The sequence below is a fragment of the Oncorhynchus mykiss genome, chromosome 9 (assembly GCF_057628025.1).
Source record: "Oncorhynchus mykiss isolate SJ-2025 chromosome 9, ASM5762802v1, whole genome shotgun sequence".
NCBI classification, from domain to species: Eukaryota; Metazoa; Chordata; class Actinopteri; order Salmoniformes; family Salmonidae; genus Oncorhynchus; species Oncorhynchus mykiss.
Window position 1 is genome coordinate 52,791,520 of NC_143030.1, and position 25,349 is coordinate 52,816,868.

General features: G+C 41.7%; 1 protein-coding gene and 1 long non-coding RNA gene across 3 annotated transcripts in view; one reads left to right on the forward strand and one right to left on the reverse strand.

Annotated features, from left to right (window-relative positions):
- Positions 1–25,349, forward strand: part of LOC149981256 (uncharacterized) — a 376,586-nt gene that overhangs the window by 342,161 nt on the left and 9,076 nt on the right. The gene's annotated exons all lie outside the window — the stretch shown is intronic.
- Positions 263–24,694, reverse strand: LOC110532244 (tyrosine-protein kinase HCK). 2 transcript variants are annotated; one of them, XM_021615968.3, is made up of 13 exons: positions 24,102–24,694; positions 16,999–17,132; positions 15,192–15,231; positions 14,669–14,765; positions 14,372–14,467; positions 14,180–14,283; positions 13,938–14,087; positions 9,343–9,495; positions 9,012–9,194; positions 8,820–8,896; positions 3,236–3,389; positions 2,778–2,909; positions 263–2,654 (listed from the first exon to the last, which is right to left on the reverse strand). In XM_021615968.3, the coding sequence occupies exons 2-13, from the start codon at positions 17,119–17,121 to the stop codon at positions 2,452–2,454; spliced, it is 1,512 nt and encodes a 503-aa protein (XP_021471643.2). In that variant the 5' UTR covers positions 17,122–17,132; positions 24,102–24,694; the 3' UTR covers positions 263–2,451. The 2 variants fall into 2 exon arrangements, with proteins under 2 accessions (XP_021471643.2, XP_090040591.1); XM_090184465.1 differs by lacking the exons at positions 16,999–17,132; positions 24,102–24,694 and adding an exon at positions 15,438–15,558.

Sequence of the window (25,349 nt, forward strand, 5' to 3'; positions counted from 1 at the left end):
TATTCGTCATGTTGTTGTGTTGCTGTAGTTGTGGATGGATCAGAGTAATAGACTGTAGGCCTACAAAGTGTGCTAGAAGAATTATCAATATCATACGTCATAATTACCTGGAGAAATCTGATCTGCAATTTGTAAATGTAGCTGCTGCACGTATAACTCGTAAAAACTTGGAGACACAAGTGGCAAATGAAGCTTTCACATATCCATTTTGAGAAATATTAAACAAGAAAAAAAAGTTGGATTATTTAGGACTGAGTCTGGCTTTAACTAATTTTCTTTATTGCACTTACAAGCATCTATAACAAAATATCAAAAAGCATTTTGTTTAAAAAAAAACATTGTTCATCTGAAAACATCCCCTATCCAGCATTGAATGGCTGTGCAGTCAATTGTTATGGCATCTACCTCAATGCACAAATTATTCAGCCACGCTAAACAAATGATAACAGTGGCCTACAAAAAAGTGTTAAAAAAACTGAGCAAATAACAAAATCGCGTTTTCTAAAAATGTCACATTGTCCCTCACAATATTTCACATTATTCCCTTGTGTAGCCTATACAGTGCCCTTGGAAAGTATTCTGAACCATTGACTTTTTCGATATTTTGTAATGTTTTTGCTTTGTCATTACGGGGTATTGTGTGTAGATTGCTGAGAATTTTAGTATTTATTTAATACATTTTAGAATAAGGCTGTAATGTAACAAAATGTGGAAAAATTCAAGGGGTCTGAATACTTTCCGAAGGCACCGTATATACTCTACATGACCAAAAATATGTGGACACCTGCTTGTCGAACATCTCGTCCCAAACACATGGGCATTAATATGGAGTTGGTCCCCCCATGTGCTGCTATAACAGCCTCCACTCTTCTGGGAAGGCTTTCCACTAGATGTTAGAAAATAGCTGAGGGGACTTGCTTCCAGCATTAGTGAGGTTGGGCACTGATTCATCCCAAAGGTGTTCGATGGGGTTGAGGTCAGGGCTCTGTGCAGGCCAGTCAAGTTCTTCCACACCGATCTCAACACACCATTTCTGTATGGACCTTGCTTTGTGTCATGCTGAAACAGGAAAGGGCCTTCCCCAAACTGTTGCCACAAAGTTGGAAGCACAGAATCATCCAGAATGTCATTCTATGTTGTAGCATTATGATTTCCCTTCACTGGAACTAAGGGGCCTAGCCCGAACCTTGAAAAACAGCCCCAGACCACTATTCCTCCTCCACCAAACTTTACAGTTGGCACTATGATCAGCCATGGAAACCCATTTCATGAAGCTCCCGACGAACAGTTACTGTGCTGACATTGCTTCCAGAGACAGTTTGGAACTCGGTAGTGAGTATTTGGTATTTTATTAAGATCCTTAATAGCGGTTTTGAAAGCCGCAGCTACTCTTTCTGGGGTCCACACAGAACATGAAACATGACGTAATACAGAAGATTAACAGACAAAAACAGCTCAAGGACAGAACTACATTTTGCAACAGAGAACAGAAGATTTTTACGGGCTACGTGCTTCAGCACTCACCGGTCCTGTTCTGTGAGCTTGTGTGGCCTACCACTTTGCGGCTGAGCTGTTGTTGCTCCTAGACGTTTCCACTTCACAATAACAGCACTTACAGTTGACTGGGGCAGATCTAGCAGGGCAGACATTTGACCAACTGACTATGACGGTGCCAAGTTGAAATTCACTGAGCTCTTCAGTAAGGCCATTTTACTGCCTATGTCTGTCTAGGGAGATTGCATGACTGTACGCCGATTTATACAGGTGTGGCTGAAATAGCCAAATCCACTCATTTGAAGGGGTGTCCACATACTTTTGTGTATATATTGTGCATTCAGTATAGAGAATGGACAGGTACTCTTGGCTTGAATAAATTAATCACCTTACCAAATAGACGAAACGTGTTTTGTAAATTAAAAGATTATACTGTTGTACTCCAGTGCTTGTTCAGTGAATTATAGTGATTCAATGGTATATGCCAGATTAAAAATAACATTTTCCAATATACTGTATGCCCTGGGCATACATAGGAAATGTACAAATCTTTTTTTATTTCTCATTTTGTGCATTTTCTGGGCGTGTATGCAAAGCAAATTCAAATACATAGTTAGAGCACAGTTAATTCATACAACAAACAAACAAACAAACAAACAGGACTGGCAGAGCTAACTACAAAGGGAAAGGGAAGGTAAAGTCACCCAACACGATATGCAAATTAAATATAAATAAATAAAAATGTTGAAAACGCCTTACACTCAGGCATTTCATGAATCACTGTAATAGATTTGTTAGGTCATACTTCACTAAGTTACAGTAAATGCCATGTTTCATAAGGAACCAGCTGAAACATGTTCAGATCCCCTTTTTTTCTCTGTAGGTTTGTCTGTACACATGTACATTTGTATAAGAGTATGAGAGAGTAGGTTATGTATCTGCCTGAATCATTCTGGATCATGGCTGTTGCTGGTACTGGCTCTCTGTTGCAGTGTAGAAGTCCTCCAGGACACTCTGCAGATACTCAAAGGTGGGCCGGTCCTCGGGCTTGTTCTTCCAGCACTCCAACATGACGTCATAGAGCTCCTGCGGACAACTGTCGGTGCGCTGCATGCGGTAGCCGCTCTCCAGAGAGCGAATCACTTCTGGGTTTGTCATACCTAGATGATAGAGCCAGCACAGAAACACATCATTACAGGGGGGACAAAGATTAATTGAATTCATCATTCAATTAATATACAGTACAAGTACAGTAGAGTACATGTTATCATTCAGGTCCTGACCTGGATATGGTGTGCGTCCATAGCTGATGATCTCGGTCAGTAGGATGCCAAAGGACCAGACATCTGATTTGATGGTGAAGGAGCCAAAGTTGATTGCCTCTGGGGCCGTCCATTTGATGGGGAACTTTGCTCCTTTTAGGGAACAAGAGTAGGCTTTCTTACTCTACCTTCTGCTGCACCCTGCTGTCACTGATAAAAAATACAGCTTGTCTTTTTCTATTCAAACTCTGCTATTTATTCAGTCCCACAGAACTCACTCTGACATAATGATATATATATATCTCTTCATTGTTCCCTGACTTCCCTCTCTCAAATTCGAATTCCAAACCACACCCACATCTAAAAGCTCCCTTTCTCTACTACAACTGTCCTAATATTAGCTAAATCAGCTGTTATGTTACAGTTATTAATGAACCATTATTTGGCACAGACATGTTCCCCAAGGGGATAATGCTTACCTTCCCTGGCTGTGTACTCATTGTCCTCGATGATTCGGGCGAGGCCAAAGTCAGCAATCTTGCACACCAGAGCCTTCGAGACCAGGATGTTGGCGGCTCGCAGGTCTCGGTGAATATAGTTCCTCTGCTCGATGTAGGCCATTCCTTCTGCAATCTACGGACAAAGACATGGTTAGATGTCAGAAGACAATAGAAAAGGGGGCACTCCAAACATACTTCTGTGTTTGTTCACTTGGCAAAGGATCATAATGAAAGTATTCAGACCCCTTTTTCCACATTTTGTCACGTTACAGGCTTATTCTAAAATGGATGAAAAAAAAAAAAAATCCTCATCAATCTACACACAATGCCACATAATTACAAATATAAAACAGAAATACCTTATTTACATAAGTATTCAGACCCTTTGCTATGAGTCTCAAAATTAAGCTCAAGTGCATCCTGTTTCCATTCGGTCATCCATGAGATGTTTCTACAACTCGGAGTCCACCTGTGGTAAATTTAATTGATTGGACATGATTTGGAAAGGCACACATCTGTCTATACAGTATAAGGTCCCACAGTTGTCAGACCATGTCAAATCAAGTCTGAGCAAAAACCAAGCTATGAGGTCGAAGAAATTGTCCGTAGAGCTCCCAGACAGAATTGTATCGATGCACAGATCTGGGTAAGGGTACCCAAGCATTTCTGGAAGAAGTTTGGAACCACCAAGACTCTTCCTAGAGCTGGCCGCCCGGCCAAACTGAGCAATTGGGGGAGAAGAGCCTTGGTCAGGGAGGTGACCAAGAGGCCAATGGTCACTCTGATAGAGCAGTTCCTCTGTGGAGATGGGAGAACTTTACAGAAGGACAACCTTGTCTACAGCACTCCACCAATCAGGCCTTTATGGTAGAGTGGCCAGACGGAAGACACTCCTCAGTAAAATGCACATGACAGCCTGTTTGGAGTTTGCCAAAAGGCATCTAAAGGACTCTTAGACCTTGAGAAACAAGATTCTCTGGTCTGATGAAACCAATATTGAACTCTTTGGCCTGAATGCCAAGCATGACGTCTGGAGGAAACCTGGCACCATCCCTACGGTGAAGCATGGTGGTGGCAGCATCATGCTGTGGGGATGTTTTCAGCGGCAGGGACTGGGAGACTAGTCAGGATCGAGGGAAAGATGAATGGAGCAAAGTACAGAGAGATCCTTAATGAAAACCTGCTCTGGTGGGCTCAGGACCTCCGACTGGAGCGAAGGTTCACCTTCCCACAGGACAATGACCCGAAGCACACAGCCAAGACAACGCAGGAGTGGATTCGGGACAAGTCCCTGAATGTCCTTGAGTGGCCCATCCAGAGCCCAGACTTGAACCCGATCGGACATCTCTGGAGAGACCTGAAAATAGCTGTGCAGCAACACTCCCCATCCAACCTGACAGTGCTTGATGGGATCTGCAAGGAAAATTGGAGCAACTCCCCAAATACAGGTGTGCCAAGCTTGTAGCGTCATACCCAAGAAGACTCGATGTCGTAATCACTGCCAAAGGTGCTTCAACAAAGTACTGAGTAAAGGGTATGGATACTTATGTATATTTTTTATAATTATTATTATTTTTTATTTTTTTTAAGTTACAACTGTTTTTGCTTTGTCATTATGGGTTATTGTGTGTAGATTGATGAAGGACCCCCCCCCCCCCCCTCCATTTTAGAATAAGGCTGTAACGTAACAAAATGTGGAAAAAGTCGAGGGGTCTGAATACTTTCCGAATGCACTGTATCTGCTGTTTTCACGTCTCATTTTTTTTTTATCTCAAGCTGCAAAGTAAGTAGCCTCCCCTTACGAGACAGGATTTTGCCTACCCCTTAGGATCACCTATAGGATGATAAAATAAGCAGTCATAAAAACAATGATATCAATAAAGATAATTGACTTTCAATTAGCAAATGATGTTATTTACAAGCACTGATTACTCCAATACCTACTTAACTGGGACAACATTTCCTTCCCAACATACTGGGATCATCTGGGTTCCCTTTAAAATTACAACTACCAGCAGGCTTTATTTTTCACCACTCTCTCACACACACACACACACACACACACAAAGTAAGTAGTAAGTAGCAAAATGTGTTGAACACATTTTGGTTTTACGTGAAATACCATGATAACATTTTGTTTAGTCACCAATACACTCACCATTTAGCCAATTCAACTAACCTTTCATCCACACACACACACACACACACACACACGTATATAGACACACATTGACTGACATATGCTGTTATAGAACTTGATAAACCTAATCTGTGTACCAATCTCAGCTTAATAATATAACAAACATAACCAAATCTGTCATGGTAGATTTCAATCTGAACAGACTGATCCAACAATGTCTTCCTGTTCCCCTGCTCTTTCAGTCTTTCTCTCTCTCCATTCCATTTTGAGAGCTTCCTAGTTTTTCAAACCTCTCACCTACAATCCACATACAACAGATGGCATAAACATACATAATCACAGATAAGCATACGTTTATACGTTTGATTTTTCTCTGAGGTCCTCTTTTTATTTGATAAATAAATAAAAAGTATGCCCCCTATATTGCCTTTGTGTATCTGCAGCAACAGTTGTAAAAATGCAAATACTGTATGATCAGGTTCAAACTGATATTTTGAACTGTGTCCATCTATTCCTTGTAATACAATGTGTCAATAATCATAGTAAAACATATTGTTAAAATATTCAAAGCAAACATTTGTTCAACGGCAAACATTGGCATAAAGAATTCGATTACAAACATGTGCTGCCACACAGCTTCTTCTGCCAAGCTAAAGACAGATTTGAATATTGAAAGGCTACCCACAATAGGAGAAACATGGGCCACAGAACAAAGGCAGGATCGGCACGAGACCACAAATGAGTGGCTTGATGATGTCGGTAAATGGACATAATGAGACCGAAGCATTCTCCCTTTGTTTTGTTATGGGATTAGTCCCACTGTTTTTGTATCTCATTTCCCTTCTGCAAAAGAACTGCTGTAGAAGACTTGGAGAATATAAAACCATACAAAACCCGAACTGACAGTTTACCGGGGTTTTTTCAATCGATTTGGTGCATTTTTCAGATGTAAGTGGTGCATTTTCAAAACTCTTAAGTACAAAACTCGAAACTGATAACACTTTTAATGCTGTCTTATGTTCAGAACCTTTGCTTGGGCATCCATTTGTGTTGAACACATTTTGGTTTTACGTGAAATACCATGATAACATTTTGTTTAGTCACCAATACACTCACCATTTAGCCAATTCAACTAACCTTTCATCCAATAGCAAAAAATTCACGATACATTTTTCAAACGGTCGTTTTTGAAGTGTTGAATAGAAGGAATAGCGGATGGTAAATATACTTTTCCATACAGTATTCAGCTATTACTTTAACCATTTGTTTTTTTCAACCATATTGTTGTATCTAATGGTAGGATGTGTCACAGTTTCATTATCCTTATAGAGTACATAAGTAGAACAAATGAGCAGAAATAGGGGAATTCTGGGGGTATTGTAAGGCAGTAGGCTACAGTAAAAAGGTATTTGTGTAGCACGGTGTGTGTAGGCCATTTCTACCCCATGCAGCATTGTTGTTCAAGATCACCTTTTCTATGTGACTTGGCAACTGATACAGCATAACCTTTCTCTCCCAGCTTGACCAAACTCATCAACTTACAGTAGCTCAATGAAATTCAGATAACGAGTGGAATATATTGTTACGGTTTTTATCAATGGCGCATTCTTCAGACGTGGTATGTTTTCTAAACTCTTAAGTACACTGATAAGCCCCCTATATTATGTTCAAAACCTTTTGATTATGCATTCTTTGGGGTTTCACACATTCCCCCCTGGCTTTAACTGTAACATTAGCAAGCAGTTGCTTATCTACAGTTTGTTGATAGTATGATCATCTGCAGAGCATCTACAGTTGAAGAATCTGGATTATCCAAATAAAGTGTGACCTGTTTTTTTATCGTCACAAATGAGATTTTTGACAGTTTGGAGCACAGTACCCCTTTTATTGCATGGCAAGGATCCGCACTACTATGCAGCTGTGGCAAGAGCACATTTTACACAGCCTGTCCACAGGTCGCATAAACAATGACTGATAGGCAGCTTAGCCTAGCCTTCTTCAATTCAACCATTATTGAGGTTAAATACACCTACACATTTGTGAAAGGCCATTCACAACAAGCACAATCCGTAAGGCGCGAATAATTGAGAGAGCAGCAGTGTGATTCATATAATTGACATGTAAATATCAATAATAGGCCTAAGTGATATCTGTACCGCCCGTAGGCTGTATTGGGGAATATCCCGCTCAGCCACACCACCCCTGCTCGCGCACATGCCACACTATTTCTGTGGGCACAAGCACTGTTCATGACACGAACTGTTCACACCCCTCTTGTTGGCCGAGACCCCTCTTGTTGGTCGAGAGAACATCTATCAGGTTAAAAGCTTGTTTCCTGCAATTCTACAATTTTCATTAGGGCACAGAGAAAATGTTGCAGTTTTATAGCAAATGTTCTTACAATTCTATAGATTTTGCCATGTCTAATGTGTATTCATGTGATATTTGAGTGACTCGGACATTACTACAAAATCTATGGGCTAAAAAACCAAGCTAAAAAACATTAGCTGACATGGGCTAGTTGATCTGGACTTTTCTGACAAGTTATAAATAGCTCTCTAAGGTCTGCAATGACTGACATGACCAGGGGAAAACTGATGATTCACTATCCAATTTCGAAATTGCACATTGTACTACATCAACTTTCAAGAGTAAGTTGAAAGCTGGACTGAGTTCCTGAAAAAAAAAATCTAATAACAAATTGGACTGTAGCCTACAGAAACCTATTCCTGTGCTTTTCCCACAATCCATCAAACACATTTGGTGTGTCATCATAGTGGTCAGACTATCAGGCGAAACAAACTTAAAACTTGTTCCTTTATCAATGCTGATTTGAATGTCATTGAGAAAACAGAAAGTTGTCATAAAGTATTTTAATTACGCAAACATCTTTTCTGAATTTAAAAGTAATCCTAGAAGTAATCATCTAGTTTTTCAAAAGTATCTTTAAGCTGGTTACAATTTTTTTGCTGGTAACGTAACGGATTACAGTTAGTTTTTTGTAATCAGTTACATATAACAGATTACATGCCATATGTTACTCCCCAATCCTGTACACAACCCAGGTATTTCAGCAGTACATTGTAGCACTGATAAAGAATGATTATGTTTTTACAGCCACCCCCATAAATTATTTGGTTTTACCTTCCAACATAAGTTGATGTAAAAGGATACATTTGAGGTAAAAAAAATATGAAATTTGACAGCAGACAAGAAAATCTTATAGTTAATTGAATATTTCATTTTGAAAAGCAGATAGTTACAGTAGATTGAATATCTGTCCAAATTGAAAGAGTGATTTAGTGCAGTGACCAAGTGACTTTGTGAAGTTGTTTTTTTGTGTGTTTAGAGTTGTAAAAATGTACCACATACTTGCGAAAATTGCACCAGTGATTGAAAAAAAATACAGAAGCTGAATCTCACCTGTGCACTGAAGTCAATGAGTTTGGGGAGCTGCACACGGTTGCCCTCATCACTCTTCAAGAAGTCCAGCAAACTGCCTAAACACGCACACACATACACACAAACAGAATTCAATGACAGAAATACACTGACAGGAAATGTACAGTACGGTAATGTAAATGTGTACAAAATGTCAAACTGTAGTGTTCATACCCTTTTCCATGAACTCTGTGATGATGTAGATGGGTTCCTCTTTTGTAACCACAGCGTTCAGACGGACCAGCTTGTCATGCTGCAGGGCCTTCATCAGGTTTGCCTCGTCCAGGAAAGCCTCTACCGACATGGTGCCAGGCTTCATGGTCTTCACTGCCACCTTGGTGTGCTTGTTGTATGTAGCTACAATAAAAGACACAAAGACAACCACATTAGCCATGCTCAGTTCACAGCTCGCAAAAAGCAAGATTTTTTCAGAATACATAAAACTTATTCTGATCTCCCAGTAATGGTCCAAGCATAACCTTCTCAGAATGTTTGAGTAACTCACCCATCCAGACCTCTCCGAACTGGCCAGCCCCGAGCTTCCTATCAAGTTTGAGGGACTCCCGAGGGATCTCCCAGGCATCCTTCTCCCAGGGCTTCTGGGGCTTGGGACTGAGGCAGGGGCTGGTCAAGGCCTGGCACAGACCATCTCCCTGCTCTATAGGAAGCAAACACATCCAATGAGAGTAAGACATCCACACACAAAACTCTGAATCAAACAGGACATTAACTGAATGTATTTTTTAACTGTACCTAACACACATTAATAAACACATAGAAAGTAAACACTGCTGGAGGCCATATAGACCGTGTGCCCATATTCAGAACAGGCAGCCAGCAGAGGGGGCTGTTTACCTCTGTTACCATCCGCTTTAGTAACAGTGACTGCTGGCTTGACAATCTGGACCCTCTATTTCTGAAACTATCCGCCGCCATTGTCGCAACCCAGCCTGTTCAACCTCTCTTTCATATCGTCTGAGATCCCCAAGGATTGGAAACGGGTGCACCTCAGCCACGCTCAAGGTACTAAACGATATCATAACTGCCATCGATAAAAGACAGTACTGTGCAGCCGTCTTCATCAACCTGGCCAAGGCTTTCGCCTCTGTCAATCACCATATTCTTATCGGCAGACTCAGTAGCCTTGGTTTTTCTAATGACTGCCTTGCCTGGTTCACCAACTACATCGCAGACAGAGTTCAGTGTGTCAAATCGGAGGGCATGTTGTCCGGTCCTCTGGCAGTCTCTATGGGGGTGCCACAGGGTTCAATTCTCGGGCCGACTCTTTTCTCTGTATATATCAATGATGTTGCTCTTGCTGCGCAGACAGAGTTTAGTGTGTCAAACCGGAGGGCATGTTGTCCGGTCCTCTGGCAGTCTCTATGGGGGTGCCACAGGGTTCAATTCTCGGGCCGACTCTTTTCTCTGTATATATCAATGATGTTGATTCCCTGATCCACCTCTATGCAGACGACACCATTCTGTATACTTCTAGCCCTTCCTTGGACACTGTGCTATCTAACCTCCAAACGAGCTTCAATGCCATACAACACTCCTTCCGTGGCCTCCAACTGCTCTTAAACGCTAGTAAAATCAAATGCATGCTTTTCAACCATTCGCTGCCTGCACCCACACGCCCGATTAGCATCACCACCCTGGATGGTTCCGACCTAGAATATGTGGACCTCTATAAGTACCTAGGTGTCTGGCTAGACTGTAAACTCTCCTTCCAGACTCATATCAAACATCTCCAATCTAAAATCAAATCTAGAGTCTGCTTTCTAATCCGCAACAAACCCTCCTTCACTCACGCCGCCAAACTTACCCTAGTAAAACTGACTATCCTACCGATCCTCGACTTTGGCGATGTCATCTACAAAATAGCTTCCAATACTCTACTCAGCAAACTGGATGCAGTTTATCACAGTGCCATCCGTTTTGTTACTAAAGCACCTTATACCACCCACCACTGCGACCTGTATGCTCTAGTCGGCTGGCCCTCGCTACATATTCGTCGCCAGACCAATTTGCTTACCGCCCAAATAGGTCCACAGACGATGCAATCTCAACCACACTGCACACTGCCCTAACCCATCTGGACAAGAGGAATACCTATGTGAGAATACTGTTCATCGACTACAGCTCGGCATTTAACACCATAGTGCCCTCCAAGCTCGTCATCAAGCTCGAGACCCTGGGTCTCGACCCCGCCCTGTGCAACTGGGTACTGGACTTCCTGACGGGCCGCCCCCAGGTGGTGAGGGTAGAAAACAACATCTTCACCCCGCTGATCCTCAACACTGGGGCCCCACAAGGGTGCGTTCTGAGCCCTCTCCTGTACTCCCTGTTCACCCACGACTGGGTGGCCACGCACGCCTCCAACTCAATCATCAAGTTTGCGGACGACACAACAGTGGTAGGCTTGATTAGCAACAATGACGAGACGGCCTACAGGGAGGAGGTGAGGGCCCTCGGAGTGTGGTGTCAGGAAAATAACCTCACACTCAACGTCAACAAAACTAAGGAGATGATTGTGGACTTCAGGAAACAGCAGAGGGAACACCCCCCTATCCACATCGATGGAACAGTAGTGGAGAGGGTAGTAAGTTTTAAGTTCCTCGGTGTACACATCACAGACAAACTGAATTGGTCCACCCACACAGACAGCATCGTGAAGAAGGCGCAGCAGCGCCTCTTCAACCTCAGGAGGCTGAAGAAATTCGGCTTGTCACCAAAAGCACTCACAAACTTCTACAGATGCACAATCGAGAGCATCCTGGCGGGCTGTATCACCGCCTGGTACGGCAACTGCTCCGCCCACAACCGTAAGGCTCTCCAGAGGGTAGAGGTCTGCACAACGCATCACCGGGGGCAAACTACCTGCCCTCCAGGACACCTACACCACCCGATGTTACAGGAAGGCCATAAAGATCATCAAGGACATCAACCATCCGAGCCACTGCCTGTTCACCCCGCTATCATCCAGAAGGCGAGGTCAGTACAGGTGCATCAAAGCTGGGACCGAGAGACTGAAAAACAGCTTCTATCTCAAGGCCATCAGACTGTTAAACAGCCACCACTAACATTGAGTGGCTGCTGCCAACACACTGACTCAACACCAGCCACTTTTATAATGGGAATTGATGGGAAATTATGTAAAATATATCACTAGCCACTTTAAACAATGCTACCTAATATAATGTTTACATACCCTACATTATTCATCTCATATGTACACGTATATACTGTACTCTATATCATCTACTGCATCTTTATGTAATACATGTATCACTAGCCACTTTAACTATGCCACTTTGTTTACATACTCATCTCATATGTATATACTGCACTCAATACATATCTATATGTATCTTCATGTACATATTCTTTATCCCCTTACACTTGTGTCTATAAGGTAGTAGTTTTGGAATTGTTAGTTAGATTACTTGTTGGTTATTACTGCATTGTCGGAACTAGAAGCACAAGCATTTCGCTACACTCGCATTAACATCTGCTAACCATGTGTATGTGACAAATAAAATTTGATTTGATTTGAGACCCACTGGCTCCAGGTCATCTACAATTCCATGCTAGGTAAAGCTCCGCCTTATCTCAGTTCACTGGTCACGATGGCAAGACCCACCCGTAGCACGCGCTCCAGCAGGTGTATCTCACTGATCATCCCTAAAGCTAACAACTCATTTGGCCGCCTTTCCTTCCAGTTCTCTGCTGCCTGTGACTGGAACGAATTGCAAAAATCGCTGAAGTTGGAGACTTTTATCTCCCTCACCAACTTTAAACATCTGCTATCTGAGCAGCTAACCGATCGCTGCAGCTGTACATAGTCCATCTGTAAATAGCCCACCCAATTGACCTACCTCATCCCCATACTGTTTTTGTTTATTTACTTTTGCACACCAGTATCTCTACCTGCACATGACCATCTGATCATTTATCACTCCAGTGTTAATCTGCAAAATTGTAATTATTCGCCTACCTCCTCATGCCTTTTGCACACAAGGTATATAGACTCTTTTTTCTTTCTACTGTGTTATTGACTTGTTTATTGTTTACTCCATGTGTAACTCTGTGTTGTTGTCTGTTCACACTGCTGTGCTTTATCTTGACCAGGTCGCAGTTGTAAACGAAAACTTGTTCTCAACTAGCCTACCTGGTTAAATAAAGGTGAAATAAAATAAAAAAATAAAATCCATAGAGATAGATAGAGAACTCTAGTTGGATTTTTGCATGGACATTGCCATAGAGTACCACAGTATGAGTCATAATATCCATATAACCTAGCGGTCAAAAAAGGAAATGGTTCCAATCCTTTTTCTACCATTCATTTTTCCCATAGTGGATATTATGAACACTTAAAATAAGGGCTGTGTTTCGTGTAGGCTTACCCTGGCGTGAAGTTTTGATAACCGTCTAAATCTTCCTAGGTCAAGGTGATTTTTACCAATATATTTGCCTGTACTTACCCCCCAAGATGAAATGCTAATTAGCTGCTAATGTGGCTATCATAAAGGACTACAAATGCCATGATGATCTGGATGAGACTGCCGAATCGAGGCAAAGGTAAGAATCTCTGGATTACCTACCTAATGTTAGCTAAATTTAGAAATTAATAAATTGTCAAAATGTATTTAAATGGACAATTCTGTGAACTGTTTTGTGCAAGTTTTTTACACAATACATTTTAGCAAAGGTGGCAACTAGAGATGACGTTCAGGAGCTTGCAGGGATTTGTAGTCTTACATGATGTCTACTTTGACGCTAATTAGCCATTTTGAATCTGAGAGTAAATAGAGTACATTGATAAAAGTCACATTGTCTGAGAGAGATTTACATGATTATCAAAATGTCACGCCGGGGTAAGCCTACACAAACAGCCCTTATTTTGAAGTGTTTGTAAAATTCCCTTTGGGAAACATTTATGGTGGAAAAAGGATTGGAACCATTTCCCTGTTTGACCTCAAGGTTTTCTCAGTATTATGTGCATTATGACACCTCCACTGTGGGGCTATAGAGGGCTATCTATCTCTATGGGTGTATCCCTGTGTATTATGGTGGTCTAGCCATGCTGTTGGCACTCACTTTTATAGTGGCTGACCAGTTCCTGCAGGTTGTTGAAGGTGATGCGTGGAGAGATGTAGAAGCCACCGTTATCCAGTGTACGGATCTTGTAATGCTTGACTGTGTCTCCTGATTGGGAATCACTGTCCCTTACGGATAAGGAGTAGCTGCCTGTAGTAGGACGGAGAGAGGGTGTTAGCTTGCTAAATGTGTACACGTTTGTTTGTATGTGTGTATGTATAAGAGCTTTTTAACTTGCTCACCCTTGGTGGTCTCACTGTCACGGATCATGAACGATCCCGTTTTGTTTGCTGATGCTAGCAGCTGCCTCTCTGCATCTTTCCTGCTCACTCCTTTATAGAACCACCTGGATGATGGTACATTTATTTCACACTGATTCCTTTGAGCAGCTCTACTAATAAACTATTCACACAGTGCACTGATAAAACACTTACTCTTCGGTTTCAAGTCTGTCTATGGCTACATAGTTATTGGGGATGTAGCCTTCCTTGCCTGTGCTAATTAACTGTGCTCTCCACCATTCTCCAGATCTAGAGAGATAGAGAGAGAGAGAGAGAGAGAGAGAGAGAGAGAGAGAGAGAGAGAGAGAGAGAGAGCGAGAGAGCGAGAGAGCGAGAGAGCGAGAGCGAGAGAGAGAGCGAGGGAGAGAGATGTGGGTATAGGTAAGCTATACACTGCTTTGTGTGGGCAATGATGTATCTTGTTTGTGTGTAAATATCAGGTACACTCACTCCTGTAAGATTTTAAGCTTGTCTCCCTTCTTGAAGTCCAGGTCTCCATCATTTACACCCTCATAGTCATACAGTGCAATGGCAATGCTCTCAGTACCTGGAGGGGGCAGAGAACATAAGTGTGTGGGTGTGTGCGTGTGCGTGTGTGTGTGTGTACACATGCACACATATGACAAAGAAAGACTTGTGGGTGACATTGTGTGCAACTTTACATTGTTAATACAACAACAATGCCTTGCCTCGGTCACTTCATGTCTGACTGCTTTACTGTTATAGCAGTGGAGAGATCATCTCTGCTGTCCCGTGTGATCAGGCTCTGAGTGGTCTATTTCAACCCACACACGCTCACTCCTTTCACCCTCATACATTATGTGGCCTCATTACATGACAACAAACGGTAATCCATTTTAGACACACAGTGTGTAGTGTGCTGCTCAAAATACAGTGCGATACAGTAATAGTTCCTCCATCACAGACTCAAGTAAGCAATGTGAGTACTGTAACTTTTCTCCGTTATACTCACCATTAGAGAGGACTGGAGGGGCCACGGAGATGGTTCTGTTCTGTAAAGACAATATGAGATTAGAGTTTTGAGGAGAACCATGAGAAATGTAGTATGGAACATAGTATATTATAGTTGTAGTATAGTATGGTTGGGAGAAAGTGAATGAGACAGAGAAGGAGATGTGTGGTCAATGACAGTCTAAGCAAGAGTGAGATAGACTGACAGAAAATAGGAATGTAAGTAAAACAGAAATAGAGGAGAGACCTTTCAATTCAGTCACTAAATGTCTGTTCAATGATCGCAAACACATTTCTGCGCTTGTTTGTTGTGCTACTTCCTCTTCCTCATTCTAAATAACAGCCGTGAGTCACATCCCTGCTACTGTAGCACATAATGTTCTGAGAACCAGATGTTTCTTAGAGCTTAGAGAGAGCCTGGTTGTCCTAAAGTTATTTTGCATACAACCTTCCCACAAATGTCTGGGATTGGTGCAGGATAGTTGCTTGGCTTTGGAACATTTTCAGCACATTTAAGGAACTTGACAGAAATTTTCTTAGTATTTCATTACTTTAACAGAACATTTCCCAAAAGTTTAAACATGGTTACATTTCATTTCAACTTTGGTAATGTTCTAGGAACATTATCTAATCGGTTTGACATTGGGAATGTTCTCAAATAGTTCAGAGAATGTTACAAAAAAATAATATTATTCTGTGGGAATTTCAAGTACTTCAGCATAACGGTTCTATTTAAAGTCATGTTATCAAATTGTTCTGAGAACGTTAAGAAAACTTTCCATAAAAAAACACAAGAAATATACATTCCATTCTCAGCATCAACAAAACTCTCTGTATCCTCTATTTTGTTAAGTGTGTTCAGGTGTGTTGGCTGCGCCCACTAATTGGCCAAACCTGATCTTATTGAGTGCTTTTCCCTTTGAAATAGGGTTTGTTTGAATAGACTAAAATTAACAGCTTTGAATGCTTAAAAAAACATGGCATGCTAGCTCCACGCTGGTGGATTAATTCCATGGATAGAGAACAGAAGATTATAGGTTTGAATCTCACTGATGCCATGTCACAATAAAAATAAATGTGTTTGCATGATGAACGCCCAAGTAATTTCCATGCGTCTTATCTGCGCTTGGAGTTCAAGAAAGTTTACCCCAAATAAGCTATCAGAGTTATTAAAAGAAGTTTTAAGGAAGTCATTCAAAAACCTCCAAATAAGCCACAATTTTCATTCTCAGGATGTTAATAAGGCCTCCCAGGAAGACTTTCAAGGAACCAGGGTAAAATGTTCTCAGAACCTCCATGCGAACTAAATTTAAACGTTCCCCGACAGGCTAAATGTTTACTTATTTTCATATGGCATTTCTTTTTCCATTAAAAAAAACAACCTTTATTTGTCTAAGCAAGTCAGTTAAGAACAAATTCTTATTTACAATAACGGCCTAACAAAAGACAAAAGGCCTCCCCCGCTGGGACGGGGGCTGGAATTAAACATAAATAAAATATATCTATAGGACAAAACACACATCACGACGAGAGAGACAACACAACACTACATAAAGAGAGACCTAAGACAACAACATTGCAAGGCAGCAACACATGACAACACAGCATGGTAGCAACACAACATGTTACAAACATTTGTTCCCACAACTTCCAAGGAACTAGATGTGATAGCTGGGTTTACAATTAACACACATGAAGTAATGACCACCCCAGACACCAAAGGAAACCTACTTACAGATCAGTATCTTGCTCTTGGCAACAGAATAGAGTCTAGCAGTAATAATAATACCCCCCCGGTGTTCACTCACAGCCTTGGTCCCTGTGGTGGGGTCTTTGACGTAGTGGGTTGTCTGAGTCTGGTTCAGAGAGTCATCATTGACCACACCTTTGCTGCTGGGATCCTGCTGCTCCTTGGACCCCACACAGCCCATAGTGGAAGAACCTAAAAATTTGTTATTTCAAAAATATCAGTCAGAATACAATGTATGTTCACTACATTTGGACTGGTAACGCAAGGTGGAGAGAGTGTAAAAATGGCACCATAGCAGTGCTAAGTCAATGTATTATGAAGTGTTTACTACAAGATACTGTATGGATATACTTGCCTTATGCTCTGAGGGTGACCGTTTACTGTAATATTTCCCATACAAGCCTACAGTGCTGTTACACAGCTGTTTAAAAGCTACAAAATGCTCAAAGTCATAATCACCAGAGTGACACCCAACTAGAAACACGCAGCCCCGCCCTTGGGCCAGCAGGTTAAAACATTTGCTAATGGTGATTGGTGACATGAAGAGCTTTTTCTTTTCAACTTAAACCAGTCATATGGTCTGTGTAAAATATTTACAAGAGAGAAATTAGACAGGGGTAATTCTTATGATTGAATAGAGTCTATGTCTGTGTGAGAGAGATAGGACCTGTCATTTTATTATTCATCTCTGTTGAAATAAACAGATGAGCTGCAGTATTAAAAGGAAAGGGAAAGGAAAGGGAAAGGGAAAGGAAAAGGGAAAGGGAAAGGGAAAGGAAAGGGAAAGGGAAAGGGAAAGGGAAGGAAAGGGAAAGGGAAAGGGAAAGGGAAAGGGAAAGGGAAAGGGAAAGGGAAAGGAAAGGGAAAGGAAAGGGAAAGGGAAAGGGAAAGGGAAAGGAAAGGGAAAGGGAAAGGAAAGGAAAGGAAAGGGAAAGGGAAAGGGAAAGGGAAAGGAAAGGGAAAGGAAAGGAAGGAAAGAAAGGAAAGGGAAAGGAAAGGAAAGAAAGGAAAGAAAGGGAAAGGAAAGGAAAGGAAAGGGAAAGGAAAGGGAAAGGAAAGGGAAAGGAAAGGAAAGAAAGGAAAGAAAGGAAAGAAAGGAATGAAAGGGAAAGGAAAGGGAAAGGGAAAGGAAAGGAAAGGAAAGGGAAAGGAAAGGGAATGGAAAGGGAAAGGAAAGGAAAGGGAAAGGAAAGGAAAGGGAAAGGAAAGGAAAGAAAGGGAAAGGAAAGGAAAGGAAAGGAAAGGAAAGGAAAGGGAAAGGAAAGGAAAGGAAAGGAAAGGAAAGGAAAGGAAAGGAAAGGAAAGGGAAAGGAAAGGAAAGGAAAGGGAAAGGAAAGGAAAGGAAAGGAAAGGAAAGGAAAGGGAAAGGGAAAGGGAAAGGGAAAGAAAGGGAAAGGGAAAGGAAAGGGAAAGGGGGATGCCTAGTCTGTTGTACAACTGAATGCCTTTAACTGAGACGTGTCAGCGTGAAAGAGAGAGAGAAAGAGAGATGAAGGGAAGAAGTGATGTTTATCATTCTGAGAGATACCCTTACTCTAACCTAACAGAATTAAATTTGTAAATATTCACTTACCTTTCCATTTAAACTGTATTCCTCTTTGTCACAGCAGGGTCAGTTTCTTTTTAACAGTTAAAGTTGAACTTGCAGCAAAACTATTTAAGGCTAAATGGTTATTGTGATTGAACCTTTTCCAATCCATCATATTATGCTTCTCCATGCCAGTATGCCAGGCTACAGGTATAGGAACCCCCCCCCCCCCCACCTCTCTCTCCGGTTCTCAGAAGAAGATGCTTCTTCCAAACCATCAAGTGTTGTATCTTGAAAAATTGTCTCTGGTGGTTGGCCAAACCTTTCTCATCCATTTACAAACCTCCTCAGCCTCTTATCAACCACTCACATCGTCCATTAATCTCATCAAACCATGACACACATGGCATGTACTTCCTGTACAGAGGAAGTTAACTGGAGGTGATGATCAGACCATAGACGCAGAGAACTACCCTGCTCTTTAGAAAGTGCCCCCTCATCCTTATCGTCTCCATCCATCTTTCTATCCACGTCACTTGATCCAATCAGCCCCTAATAACTCCCCAACCATCCTCCTCCATCTGTCTCTGTCTCTCTGTCTCTCTGTCTCTCTGTCTCTCTGTCTCTCTGTCTGTCTGTCTGTCTGTCTGTCTGTCTGTCTGTCTGTCTGTGTCTGCCTGCCTGCCTGCCTGCCTGCCTGCCTGCCTGCCTGCCTGCCTGCCTGCCTGTAACCCATCATATTACCCACAGATGCAAATCTAGTTAGCTGTGAGAGCCCTGTGCCATGTGTGCCTCTGGCACTAACCGCTATCATTGCATCTGCTGCAGGGCAGGCGGAGGGCGGCTGGGACTGGGAGTGTACACAATGTGAAAAACATCACTGCTAAACCTCCTCTGCTAGTACTCTCACAAACTGCCATGCCATGGAACCAGGCACTATACACACACATAACATGTTAAACTTATGGAAGCAAGTTTTGGGTGTGATGTTTTTTTTTCTTTTTACAAAATCCACAATTACTACTTTCCAATCAGGGCTTAGAACTTACATTCTGAACAGAATCCCTATTTATTTTGTTCCGTTGCAGTGTTCTTAACCGGTAAAAAAAAAAGAGCTAACAATTCATATAGTTCCTTTTCCTTATTTTTTTTAAAAGCCTGTGAAATCGACGGTTTTGACAAAATAGCTCATTAATTTACTCTACCAATTAGCACGGATAGAGAAGCTTGTTATGGAATGAGTAATAGTTGTTTAGGATACAGATGTACTCCGTCCAAATAAATTCTCACTTTCAGGTTCCTTCTTGATTATGCAACAGCAACCCGGGGCGGCAGGGTAGCCTAGTGGTTAGAGCGTTGGACTAGTAACCGGAAGGTTGCAAGTTCAAACCCCTGAGCTGACAAGGTACAAATCTGTCGTTCTGCCCCTGAACAGGCACTGTTCCTAGGCTGTCATTGAAAATAAGAATTTGTTCTTAACTGACTTGCCTAGTTAAATAAAGGTAAAGAAATAATAATAATAATAAATAAATAATAATAAAACAATGTTTATTCAATAGAATAAACATTGTAGCATAAGTATAATACGAGAATGCACTCTATAATACGAGAATGCACAATTTATTGTACAATATTTACACGTTTTGGGGAAGAGGGATGTCAAGGTCAAGTGTTTAAGCTGTGCAGTATTTAGCACTAATAAATAAGAATCTAGTGGCAGCAGTTGTGATGTGTGTGTGTGTGTGCGTGCGCGTGCTAAGGTGTAGAGAGTCAGTGCAGGTGGTAAGTCCATGTTTTTGGTCAGAGTGCTATTGCTCAAGATACTACTGAAATTTCACAATTGGGAGCGAGTGAGAGAGAGGGGTTGACATGGAAGGGGCTTGGCTTGAACCGGTTCTGTTCCCTGAACCGGTTCAAACCCCTGGTTTCCATCAAAATATAGATTACAAGCCATGAAGAGGCATTGCATCTACAGTGCATTCGAAAAGTATTCAGACCCATTAACTTTTTCCACATTTTGTTACGTTACAGCCTTATTCTAAAACGTATTAAATTGTTTTTCCCCCTCATCATTCTACACACAATACCCCATAATGACAAAGCAAAAACAGGTTTTTAGAAATGTTAGCAACTGTATTAAAAATTTAAAACTGAAGTATCAAATTTACATACTGTAAGTATTCAGACCCTTTACTCAGTACTTTGTTGAAGCACCTTAGGCAGCGATAACAGCCTCAAGTCTTCTTGGGTATGATGCTACAAGCTTGGCACCCCTGTATTTGGGGAGTTTCTCCCATTCTTCTCTGCAGATCCTCTCAAGCTCTGTCAGGTTGGATGGAGAGCATTGCTGCACAGCTATTTTCAGGTCTCTCCAGAGATGTTTGTTTGGGTTCAAGTCCGGGCTCTGTCTGGGTCACTCAAGAACATTCAGAGACTTTTCCGAAGCCACTCCTGCGTTGTCTTGGCTGTGTACTTAGGGTCATTGTCCTGTGGAAAGGTGAACCTTCGCCCCAGTCTGAGGTCCTGAGTGCTCTGGAGCAGATTTTCATCAAGGATCTCTCTGTACTTTGCGCCATTCATTTTTGCCTCGATTCTGACTAGTCTCCCAGTCCCTGCTGCTGAAAAACATCCTCACAGCATGATGCTGCCACCACCATGCATCACCATAGGGATGGTGACAGATTTCCTCCAGACGTGACACTTGTCATTCAGGCCAAAGAGTTATATCTTGGTTTCATCAGACCAGAGAATCTTGTTTCTCATGGTCTAAGAGTCCTTTGGGTGCCTTTTGGCAAACTCCAAACAGGCTGTCATGTGCCTTTTATTGAGGAGTGGCTTCTGTCTGGCCACTGGTGGAGTGCTGCAAATATGGTTGTCCTTCTGAAAGGTTCTCCAATCTACACAGAGGAACTCTAGAGATCGGTCAGAGTGATCATCAGGTTCTTGGTCACCTCCCTGACCAAGGCCCTTCTCCCCCAATTGCTCAGTTTGGCCAGGAGGTCAGCTCTATTAAGAGTCTTGGTGGTTTCAAACTTCTTCCAGAATGATGGAGGCCACTGTGTTTTTGGGGACCTTCAATGCTATAGACTGGCTATTCCCAAACTGGCTATTCCCAAACTGGCTATTCCTAAACATTGCGTGTGGTTCACATTTTCAAATAGTCCATTTAGATTTTCCAACGGGGCTTTGCAGCCCAATAGCTTTTACCCCCTTACCTGGGAAAGCCCCGAACAACAGACAGAGATGTTGGACCATCGATAAGGCGTAAATATGATGAACTACATTGATTTGGGGTTCACTTATATTGGGAGTAGTGCCTTTCCTCAGCCACAGTGAGTGCAAAAGTACTATCTCACAACTCAATGAAACTTTCACTCTTGCGCAGACATTTAGAAACTAAACATGAAGGTTTTGAAAAATAAGCCACAGGAGTTTTTTAGTAAGACATGTATCAAACCAATAGGTTCCTTTAAAATAAGAAGGCTCTAGAAGCGTCTTGTATGGTGAGCTACCGAGTGGCTAAGACAGGCAAGCCCCATACTATTGTGGAGGACTTAATACTTCCTGCTGTCATGGCTGGGACAATGCTGGGGGAAAATGCAAACAAAAAAAGACAGACAATGCCTTCATCAAACAACACTGTTTCACGACGCATTAGTGACATTGCAGGAGATGTTTTGAAACAATTACTGCTTTGCATACAAGCCAGTGAATTCTATGCGTTACAGCTGGATGAGTCAACAGACGTGGCGGGCCTGGCACAGCTCCTGGTATATGTCTGTTACGTTTATGGGGGGTCAATTAAGGAAGACACCCTCTTCTGAAAACAAATGGAAACCAGGACAACAGGAGAGGATATTTTTAAAGTGCTGGACAGCTTTGTGACGTCAAATGGACTTTGGTGGTCAAGATGTGTTGGTATCTGTACTGATGGCGCAAAAGCCATGACAGGAAGACATAGTGGAGTGGTAACGCGAGTGCAAAATGTAATTTTATCAGGAGCTACTGCCAGATTTCTGGATGGGGCTGCGCTCAGAGTATCCTGCCTTGGCAAATGGCGCTATTAAGACACTGATGCCCTTTGCAACCACGTACCTATGTGGATTCTCGGCCCTCACTAGCGTAAAAACTAAATACAGGCACAGACTGTGTGAGGAAAATTATTTAAGACTGAGACTCTCTCCAATTTAACCCAACATTGCAGAGTTATGTGCATCCTTTCAAGCACATCCTTCTCATTAACCAGTGGTGAGTTATTCACAATTTTTGATGAACAAATAAGGTTTAATATGTAAGATGGCTAAATAATGAGCAAAATGATTGATTATTATTATATTATAATTTGTGCCCTGGTCCTATAAGAGCTCTTTGTCACAACCCCGGCTCGTGGGAAGTGACAAAAACTCACACTCATTCTTATATTTAATAAATGTATCTTCTGGTGTGTGTGGCAGGCTTACAATGATGGTAAAAAACAACATTTGAGAGTGTGCTGACCCTGATGCTAGAGGTGGTACGCTGCTGGAGGTTGAATGTTTGGAGGGGTACGGGACTATAAAACCTTTGGGAACCACTGCTGTAGGCATTTTTTGGTACCCTTCCCCAGATCTGTGCCTCAACACAAACCTTTGTCGGTCCTCTAAGGACAATTCCTTGGACCTCATTGCTTGGTTTTTGCTCTGACATGCACTGTGGGACCTTATATAGACAGGTGTGTGCCTTTCCAAATCATGTCCAATCAATTGAATATACCACAGGTGGACTCCAATCAAGTTGTGGAAACATCTCAAGGATGACCAATGGAAGCAGGATGCACCTGAGCTTAATTTCACGTCTAATCGCAAAGGGTCTGAATACTTATGTAAGTAAGGTATTTCTGTTTTAAATGTTTAGTACATTTGCAAAAATGTCAACCTGTTTTCGCTTTGTCATTATGGGGTATTGTGTGTAGATTTCTGATGTTTTTTTAAATTCAGTACATTTTAGAATAAGGCTAACGTAACAAAATTTGAAAAAATGAAAGGGATCTAACAACTCCTGTATAGTTTGTGAGTGTCTTAGAGCAAAACAGATGACATGTGCGTGTTCGTGACAGTCTCAGCTTTTCATAGATAGCTGTATCTTAAACCATTCAGAATCTACAGACATTTCGATATAAAAGACCATGCCCGGATCGATTCGGGATCCGCCCTTGTTTTACAAACCAATAGTATAATCTAGAAGTCTGTAGCTCAAACACATGGTTTTTAAATGGAGTTAGAAGTCCCAAACACGCTGGCGTTATAGTAGGACTCATTGGTTTAAGGGTTACGGTTTTGTATATGGTTAAAACATTACATTAAGGCTTTCAATCCGAGTGGTTAAGGTCACCGTTAAGGTTTGGGATAGGGTTAAAACCTTACCTTTAGGCATTCATTCCGAATGGTTAAATGCAGGGTTAACCCTGTTAGTTAAAGCGCACTGACTGAATTACACAGGTGGGAAATGCTTTAATAAGACAACACCCATCCGTTCGTCATCTGCTTTTATTCATTAAGAAATGCTTATTGCCTATGGTATGAATATCAGTGGGTATACATGTTCCCCTTGTAGTATAGGTTAGTGGTCTAGAATAACAAATTAGAGGGAGTTACCTCGTTCCAACCAGCTGTATATTCCACGTATGTTCTGCTATTTGGTCCTCAACGCTGAATTATTTGTATTCTTTAGAAAAACGCTCCTTTTTCTTTTATATCGGCTCTTCCATCCCGGGATTAAAGTTCAGATAGAATGAGCTGAAGGGTGCGTACTAGTTGTATACGAGGAAGTTAGTGCCTCACATCTGACTGTGCACGACGAACTTTCTGTCTCTGTCACATCTATCATAATCTCGCCCACCAGCCGGGTCTCTCTCTGTCTATGTGTTGGTCTATGGGTCATTTAATTCGAGCCTGGGGAGGAGGTTACATCAATCATGACACTGCTATCTTTGCGGGCTGGATGTTTTTTTACAGACTCTTCCGGAAAGTAGCCTACTAAACCTAGACATGGTCTGAGTACGAACACTTAAAAATGCACATAAAATACAAATAAGAAAATACATGATATTTCTTGAAAACAAATTCAAATGTACTGTAGTTAGCCTAACTCTTTTGTGGTTGGAATTGAAAAAGTTGTCTTAAAAATATTGTGCCTCTAAAGTTGTCTTAAAAATATTGTGCCTCTTCTACAGTTTGTTTTGACACCTGCTGTAAGAGATTATCTTTGTTGAATATCTAAATTGCACATACCTTCTGTATCAATTTTCAACAGCCCTCCCCTTTGAAATCATACCCTATCTAACAAAAACGTACAAATGCAATATGTTGTAATGGGATCACGAATGGCATGGGGACACATTAGCCCGAGCAGCATACTCAGCTGGAGTCACAGACAACATCCCACAGTCACTGAGGGCATGGAGCATGGAGGCATGGGCGGATCGGGCCATGCAAGGACATCAAACAAATCATCTGTCTCTTTAACTAATCCTTAATCAAATGTCAGGATTAAACACAAATTTCTTCTGAGCCACGGCTCGAAAGAGAGAGTCAGAAGTAGGGTCTTAGATTAAATGCGGAAGACACATTTCAGTTGAATGCATTCAGTTGTACAACTGACTAGGTATCCCCCTTTCCCTTTCTCTTTTAGATGGGGCCAGTGGTGTAGTGAAGGGTGTACGCAGGTACACACTTTATACCCACTTATTTTTCAGTGGGCATTGAATATACTCACGTCTTAATCCCCACCATGCGCATCAAAGTAGTGTAGTGTAGTGTAGTGGAGGTGTACAGCATATACACCATCATTAATAAGGCATTTGGAGCAGATAAGAATGTATAGCTTAAAATGTTGATAAACAA